General features: G+C 63.4%; 1 protein-coding gene across 1 annotated transcript; it reads right to left on the bottom strand.

Annotated features, from left to right (window-relative positions):
• Positions 1-1,439: 1,439 nt before the first annotated feature.
• On the bottom strand, positions 1,440-8,038 carry LRRC75B (leucine rich repeat containing 75B). The gene is made up of 4 exons (XM_082852506.1): positions 7,847-8,038; positions 5,210-5,338; positions 3,534-3,649; positions 1,440-2,182 (listed from the first exon to the last, which is right to left on the bottom strand). Exons 1-4 carry the CDS (start codon positions 8,021-8,023, stop codon positions 1,657-1,659), a joined length of 948 nt encoding a protein of 315 aa, XP_082708632.1. The 5' UTR covers positions 8,024-8,038; the 3' UTR covers positions 1,440-1,656.
• Positions 8,039-8,514: the final 476 nt, after the last annotated feature.

Raw genomic sequence — 8,514 nt, 5'->3', positions numbered from 1 at the left:
TTTGCCTTCTCCTGGGGAGCCTGAGTCCCCTGTCCCAGAGCGGGGGACACAGGGAGATACTTCTGTGGCTCCCAAGCCACTGGGCAGGCTCATGTCTTTAAAGCAAGGAGGCCAGGGAGGGGCCAGGACCCCAGGATGGAGCATTGAGAGCTGGAAGGGATGTTGGACAGAGGAGAGGAGAGACCGGGGGCCGGAGAGGGAGCAGAGCTGGGCTGAACCGGGTGCTTTTCATGCCTTTCTGGCTTTCTCCCGATAGGGGTTCCGCCCAAAGCAGTGAGAGCGGCGGGGCCTGACCTCGGGGCTGGCAGGCAGCGCAGGAGAGGAGCTCCTTTTCCTCACTGCCTCTTGTCGGTCCTGGGACCGACGTCACCCTTCTTGGCCATCTCCCTTCTGTCCCAAGAGGCTGTTGTGCATCCGGCTGCCTGGGGACATGTGTAATCAGTGCTGACTCATAGTCCCTTGTGGGCCAGAGCTATGGGGGAAGGTCAGCTGGTGGGCCCCGGGATGTGGGCCCGGGGGACCCCCACCTTCTCCTTGGCCTGTGGGGCTCCCTCTGCTGCTGGGTCTCTCCTCATCCTGCAGGATCCAGCTACCCTAGTCCTGACCTCCCAGTGCTGCAGGGGAACCTTGGGCCATGGCTTCCCTGCTGCAGCCTCAGTCCACCCGACACCTCTAAATTCCTTCCCTGTCCCGGCCCAGCTCCCCACACTGGGCTGGGAGGTGACTGTGGCGTCTGGTCTGGAGCCTGCCCTTATGCTGCTTGCGGAAGACAGGAGACGGCCCCCTGCTGGGGCAGCTCCAGTACTGCTCTCCCCCGGGGCCCCCCACTGCTGTGGGCCGTGCCCACCTCACCCCTGCATGCACCCTTGGGGTCCCGCATGGGGGGAGGACTCTGCATGTGGGCCCCCAGGGCCTGGAGGGAACACAGAGCTCTTTGTCTCTGGCCTGATGTCTCTCCTCCCCAACCCCATGGAGTTGCCCACTTGCCAAGTACAGGAGGCCTGGGGGGTGGGTACCAGGGCTGGTGGGCAGTGCTGTGCCCTGTGGGAAATGAGCCTTGCCCCCTGTCGGCACAGTCTCGTGCCCAGCCCAGGGGGCCCTGGTGGGGAGGTCAGCAGCCTGCGCTCCTCTCTGGGCTCCCAACCTGCTCCTCCCCAGCTCCTTCCTCAAAGTGCCCAAGCACCGCCCAGACGTGGGTGCCAGGTCTCTGGAGGCTTCCTCTAACTCCCCAACCACAGACGGACCCTCCCCCCTTCTTTGGTTTCCGTGGGAACCCTGCCCAGGGAGCACCCAGGGGAGACCAGTGTGAGCTTGGTCCCTCCCTTTTGGGCAGGCAGGGCCCCTGAGTCCCAGCCACCCCTTCTCCCAAACCCAGCCACAGGGCTGGTGCTCAGTGGCCCTGAGACCCACAGTGCAGAAAGGCTGAGGTGGAGGTGGCATCAGCCTTTATTGTGGGGTCTGCACAGTAGGTGCCGGGCCCCTCCCGCTGAGGGAAGGCTGAGACTCAGGCCTGGACCGACCATCCAGTCTCCAATGAGCCCATCCTCCTCTGCACACTGGATCCGGGTCCTGTGGGGTAACTCCGCCTCCATCACCCCCTCCCACGTGCTCGGGTACGTTGCCAGTCAGGAAGCAGGAGCCAGGGCGGGTGGCGGGTCACCTGGTGCAGCAGGCCTGGGGCTCGGGCCCTGGCCCGGCAGCTGCAGAGCCCCAGGTGGAGGCAAGGGCCGTGGCCCCGGCCATGCCACCCTCAGGCTCTGGGTCCAGGCTCTCGTAGATGGTGGGCAACGAGGTGCGCTGGCTTAGCCGCCGGCGCAGGCCAACCAGCAGGGGCTGGGGCAGGGAGGCCACATCCACGTTGTTGCCCAGGTCCACCCAGGCCAGCACCGGGAACTTGGTGCTGTCCTTGATGGCCTCAGTGAGCTCACGGGCGGCAGCCCGCGTCAGCCGGTTGCCATTGAGCAGAAGCTGGGTGAGGCGGGGCAGCGTCCAGAGGCTGGGCAGCAGCCGGTGCAGCAGCTCATCACTCAGCCCCGTGAAGCTCAGGTCCAGCACTGCCAGCCTGGCGCCCTGGCTGCCCAGGTAGCGCATGATATGCTGCACGTCCCGCACCGACAGTGGTATCCCCGATAGGTTCACGGTCTCCCCCGCCGGCAGAGTCTTCTGGAGGTTGCTCTTGAGGCTGCGGGAGGGTCGAGGGTGGGGAGGGACTGAGCAAGGGCCCCACCTGCCTCAGACAGTGACCCCTCCGTCAGGGCAGCAAGGCCCAGGCCCTGCAGATGGCCACTTCCTAGATGAGTGGCCACGGGCAATGCTCTGAATCGCTCTGAGCCTTAGTGCCCTTTGGTTAAGAGGCGACCTGGCTGTGAGGATTAGATACACTTGCGTTAAGGCTCCATGAGCTGTTATAAAAACCCTCTGTGTGCTTGCATCACCACACCTGCTACATCTGTTGTCTCTTATTTTTATGCCAACTCAGTGGGGTGGGAATGATTATCCTATTCTGCAGAGGAGCAAATGGGTGCTTGGAGGGGTGACGTGACCCTTCCACGGTCACACACCACTAAGGGAGAGCCAGGTCTCCAAATCGGGGTGTTCTGACCCCTGAGCCCATGCTTTTTTTTTCACGTGCCTCCTCTAAGGTTGACCCTTTTGGAATAAGGACAGATGTGGGAACAGGCCCAGGGTAAGCAAGAGGGCCATGTTGGGGGATGTGGGTGGGATCTGCCCTAGGGGAGGGCTCCCTGTGTCCTAAGCTGGAAGGGAGGTTTAGAGACTGAGGAGGGTCCCCCACTGCCCCCAGAACCCCCTCTAGTTCTCTCCTGTCATTTGAACATGGGCCTGCCTGGGGACTGACAGCAGTGAGAACACCTCCAGGGCCCTCACCTGCCAAGGCAGGGAACAACCCCATGGGCTCCAAGCTCAGCATGGGCCACCAGGCCTGAGGGAGGGGGCAGGAGGCTGGGGGGCAAGCAGGGGAGAGCACCAGGGCCCAGGTGCCAGTGGCCTGTTCCCAGGCTGAGTCTGTGGCCACGAGGTTGTGATGGAGTGACTAAGGGGGACCCCGTTGCAGAGTGAGCTGCTGGGCTGGCCTTGGAGGCCTCAGCTTCAGGCAGCCTGGCAAAGAGTCCCCAAAGGGCTTCAGGAAGCAGGGCAGTGTGGCCTTGGGCGAGACAGTCTGCCTCCCCTGGCCTCAGTTTCCTTCCCTGGAAAATGGGAATCATGACCCAGACTCCACCTCCCTCCCAGCCTGTCCTGGGGACTCTGCTGACTCCAGCTGAGGCCCCCAGGGGGGCCAGGCCCTGTGATAGGCGGGGCGTTGAGGGACAGGCAGATGGCAGGAGGCAGTCACACGGAGAGGAGCTGGCCTTGGGGAGCATCCGCCTGCATTGCCACCGGCCAGTGACGGGCAGTGGTGCAGCCAAGGGTGAGGGCCTGCAGGGTGGGATTTCAGGCCCCAGCTCTTGTTGACAGAGGCCTGGGAAGGGCCCCCCCAGGGGCCAGGCGGCTGGGCTGTGTCTGGGCTCCCTTACCAGCTCTGGGTCTTCCTTCGGGGCAGGCTGGACCCCTGCTGCCGCTTGGAGTGAGGGGTGAGGTGGTAGATGAGCTGCCGGCAGGTCTTGTCCGAGGACTCCCAGAGCTCATAGTCCTGCGGGGGCAGCGCTGTCAGGGGAGGCGGAGCCCTGTGAGCCCCCGGGCCTTGGGGACCCAAGTGTGTGCATGCGCACAGGCATTCATCACGGATCACTGCGCCGCCCACTGGTTTTCCCCTCCACCCCCGCCCCCCTGCCCCGTGGCCTGGCACAGAGCCAGGGGAGGCTGCCCACTGGGAGCTGGACAGGCTGGTCCGAGGCCCGTGGTGCCCGGCGGGAGGAAGCCCAGACAATGGGCCCTTGTTCCCTGTCCTCAGGCCCTGGGCCAGAGTCTCGGGCTATCAGCCACTGGCTCCCTGTCTACCCTCGGTGCCCCCCTGGGACTCACCACAGTGGGAGGCAGGACCAGGCCTCTCCAGGGAGCCCTGCTCCACTGACGCCACCCCCAGGGAATAGGAACAAGCCAGGTCAGCACGCTCTTCTTCCTCTCACTCTCCAAGCGAGACCGCACCCGTGGGGCCTGGGTCTGGGCTGCCAGCAGGGAGGGTTACCATTTTCCAGCACCACCACCTGGCTCTCTCTGGCTCCCAAGTGCACCCTTGCAGAGGCCCAGCTCAGGCAGGATGTGGGGTGGACTGCTTTCCACAGGCTGGCACCAAGCACGCTCCACCACCCAGCACATTCTTTTACCCAGTCCCTCTGTTAACAGCGGGCACACACAGTGGCAGCAAGGCCCAGGGGTCACCGCGATGGCTCTAGGCTAGCCTCACAGACCCCTCAGTGACAAGCGCGCCTGGACGTGGCAGTTCAGAGCTGGCAGAGCCCAGAGTGGGCATTCCTGTTTCACTCGGGGGCTCACTGTGACAAAGGGCCGGGGGCCGGGGGCTGGCCACAGGCTGTGTCAGGAGTGCGGCACCTTCCATGCTTATGGCAGGATGTCCGCAGGTGCTGACATAGCAGGTGGGGACAGGTGTTCTGGGCAGACGCGGTGGCAGGAGGGGAGTTGAGGCTGCAGGTGGCAGGTGCCAGCTCAACACGAGGAGGGATGTGCTTGTGGCTGAGTTGCTGTGGGACGCAGTGGGAACATGTGGACAGGGGTTCCAGCCAAGGGAGCTCTCTTCTGGCTCTGGGACTCAGGGGCTGGGAGCCTGGTTCCATCAATGGATTTGTCAGAATGTCCTGTATCCCGAAGGGTCCTCATACGACTACCTGCCTGGGTCCCAGGGCCTGGCGCACAGTGCTGAAATTCAGGAAACGGGTCTAGGGAATTCCCTGGCGGTCCAGTGGTTAGGGCTCCGTGCTTCCACTGCAGGGGGCACAGGTTTAATTCCTGGCTGGGGAACTAAAATACTGGATGCTGTGCTGCAGGGCCAAAAAAAGAAAAGAGGAAACGGGTCTACCCAACATATGACTTTCCAGGGCTGGGAAAGCAGAGTTCCCATGTGCTCCAGCTGCTGGCCAGCCTCATACACTGAAACTGGCATCAGGTCCCAGAGAGGGACAGTGACCCGCCTAAGGCCACGCAGCAGACCAGGTGAGGGCCCAGATCCTAGCTCCCAGCTCTGGGCTCTTCTGGCCTGTCAACCACACTACCCAGCCTGGGGCCCGTGCCTCACCGACTTGGGGCACTGCAGGTCCCGGGCCAGGTTCACAAGCAGGTCGTGGGAGATGGGGTCCACCAGATTGAGGAAGGCCACATTCCTGTAGAGGATGTCTGTGAGGAGGGTCCCCTCGAGGCCTAGGTCCTGCAGGTAGTGAGAGTGGAGTGAGCCAGGGGTCGAGGCCTCCCTCCCCTAGCCCCCATCCCAGTCAGCCAGAGGCTCTCACATCTGTTCCCCTCTCTCCATTTCCCCTCTGAGGCTTGCTGGAGCCCTCCCCACAATGGCGATGAGCAAACTGTCCGGGGCAGGTGGACCCTTTGGATGAGCAGAGGGTCGGTGCATCAGGGGCCTCAGGGAGGTGGTAAGTGGGTCCAGGAACCCTTAGACTGGTTCCCTGGAGGTGAAACGTTCTGCTGAGACCCCCTGGCTCCTCTGGGATTGGGCTTGTCTGGGGTATTCTCTGGGGGCTCCTTGATGATCCCCAAATGCCCCTGCCCTCCTCATTCCCTTTGGGGCCCCTGCCTCTATCCACCTATCCCCGAGCTCTCCTGAGCTATGGCCGCCACCTCTTTGCTGACGGGTCCAGACCCTTCTTGTCAGGGTGGAACTCTCTCTCTCTCAGCTCATACGACCCAAAGGCAACTCAGACTGGGTGTGTCTCGCCTCCTGTGCCCCAGCTCAGTAAAGGGTGCCGCCATCCCATCTTCCCAGGCACTTGGGCCAGAGCCCAGGAATCACCCCGCACTCTTCCCTCATCCCTCCTCTGCCCAGCTCTCCCCACCCCAAGCCCACTGCTCAAGGAGCTTCAGGCCTCATCCCCTCACAGCCTCCTCCCGGGGCTCCCAGCCTCCTGATACCCTTCCAGTCCACCCTAATGCTGCCAGAGCCAGCTCTATGAAACACACGCTTGACCCCTAACCCCTTCAGTGGAAACCAAATGCTCTCAAGGTTGTGTGATGGCAGAGACTCGCACACAGCCTGCAGTCTCAGAACTCCCTGTGGCCTGGCCTTCACACCCTCTCTCGCCCACCAGCCTTCCTGTCCAGCCTCCAATTCTCCCACCCCTCACACAGATCCCATCATCAGGTCCCTGGCCTGCCCTGGCCTTCCTGCCTTCACCCCTTGGCCTCTTCCTCCTGTTATTCCCATAGGCCTGGTGTGGTGCCTTTTCGGGGTCCGTTTAGAGGATATGCCGACAAGCTGACGAGACAGGCACAGCCAGGAGGGGCCTCGAGACCCCATGTGGACCCTCCCCAAGCCAGAGTGTAACATGTTCTGTGTATAAGCCCAGGGCACAGGAGGCCAGGCCAGGCCAGAATGACCAAGGTCCATAACTGCAGAGTCCCTGAAGGTTATGGGGCAGGACAGGCGGGCCTCAAATTCCAACCTTCGGGACACCAGTGGGCAACCTAGCTCGTTCCCCAGCTAAAATTTCCAGCTGGTGCCTTGGGCTGCAGATGCCATGCCGGACAGAGATCGTGCCTCTGAATAGTCTCTCGCTGATTTGTGCTGCTCTGTTGTTTGCATTTTAAACACGGCTCAAGTTGGAGATGACAGCTAGGGAGGATCCAGTAGAAGGGAAGGATGGCTGGTGAGCCTGGGCTGACCCAGTCAGGGTCCCAGACCAAAGCCTGCCTTCTGCTGATGTGGACAGCTCCTCTTAAAGGGCCAGCCCCACCTTTCCAGCCTGCTGAGCCCAGAGAAAGGAAACCCAGTGCAGCAGGAGGAGCAGAGCTGGGAGACTGGAGGGTGAGCTCTGGCCTTGGCTGGCCCCCAATTTGCTCTCTGGCCCTAGGCTCACTGCTTTTCTCCAAGCCTCAGTTTCCCAATCATCCACCTGCAGGTCAAAGACCACCGGCACAGCTGATTTCGGCTTACAGGATGGGGCCGATTGTGGTGGCAGCTGCTGCAGCGTATAGGGATGTGGGCAGAGAGAGGAGTGGCTTGCTCAGTGGTGATGCTGGGATCAGAACCCATGTCTCTTAAGGCAACCCAGGGCTAGGGACATGGGACTCAGGTACCTGGTGTGTGTGGAACCAGAGCCCCCACCCGTCGTGATGTGATGTTGTGATGAACAGATGCCAGGTGTGTGTACTCAATGGGCGAGAGCTGCCCGTTAGGAGGATGGGCATTGTGTGCTGTGGCTTTGTCTGAGCTGACGTGGAGAGGTTGCACCCACTGACCAGCAGGGCTGTCCCTTCCCCAGGTCCTTGCTTTGGGTTCCAGTGCAGCGCCTCCCTTCACCCTGGAGGGGGGAACCATCCTCTTCCCATTGCCCCTCAATACAAGATGATTCACCCCCACCTGCCCTCTTCCCAGCCGCCCTCCTTTCTTCTAAGGGCCTGAATGTGGACTCTTAGCTCCAGGCTTGGGAGCACCCTCAACACCCACAACTGACCTCAAACCCCAGAGACGCGTACAGTCATGGGACCCCCTCCACACTCACAGTCCCCCCGACCCCACAACTCTAGCTGACTGCCTTCCCTCCCTCGCCCTCCGGCCCAGACAAGACCCCCACCGCTGAGGCCAGTCGTCCCCTCCCCTCGGAACCCGCCCGGCCCGCGCGCCCGAGGCCAGCTCCGCATCTCCTCCCGGCCCCTCCTCGGCCTCCAGCCCCGGCCGGCCGGCCGGCCGCTTGCCTGCTTCTCTCACCTGGCGCAGGAGGCGCAGCAGCTGCCGGGCGCGCTCCGGCCGCCGCTCACGGAGCGTCGACTGGATCTCGCGGAGCCAGCGCACCCGGCGCTCATAGGGCGCCGGCCCGCACCCCGCCGCCGCCCCAGCCTCCGAGCCCGCTTCGGGACCGGGTCGCCGGCCCAGCCGCGCCCCCATGGCCGCCGCGCGACGGGCGCCGAGCCGGCGGGAGGCAGGGCCGCTTGCGCCCCGCCCCTGGCCCCGCCCGGGATGCTCTGGGCGGGGAGCGCGGGATCCAAGGCTGCGCGCCCCGGCAGGGCCGAGGCGGAGGAAGGGAAGAGGGTTCTTGCTGGGGGCCCCGGAGCTCCCACACCCGGTTTGGGGGTGTCGCTGGAGGAGGCCCTCGCCCGCGCTAGACCTGGCTCGAGCCCTGTTGCCAGGAACTGGAGCTGCCGGGACGAGGTGGCGCTCGGCGCCTTTAAAGGCTCCGAGCCTCCGTGCTGATTGTGGAACAGTCGCTTTGGCGGGGCAAAGAGCACTGGACTTGCAGTCAGGGCGGGATGGGTGGGGGTTCCGCTGCCGTTTGCCAGCTTTAGACAGTGCCAGCGCCTGCTTTCAGAATCTCCCCCGCCCCAGCCGCAGCGAGCAATTGTAGCATCTGACCTGTCCGCCTTGCGTGGACACTTCTG

This window comes from Leucopleurus acutus (genome assembly GCF_964270905.1).
Source record: "Leucopleurus acutus genome assembly, chromosome: 13".
NCBI lineage: Eukaryota > Metazoa > Chordata > Mammalia > Artiodactyla > Delphinidae > Leucopleurus > Leucopleurus acutus.
Note: the sequence above shows the minus strand (reverse complement) of the source record. Positions and strands in the feature narration are given on the sequence as shown.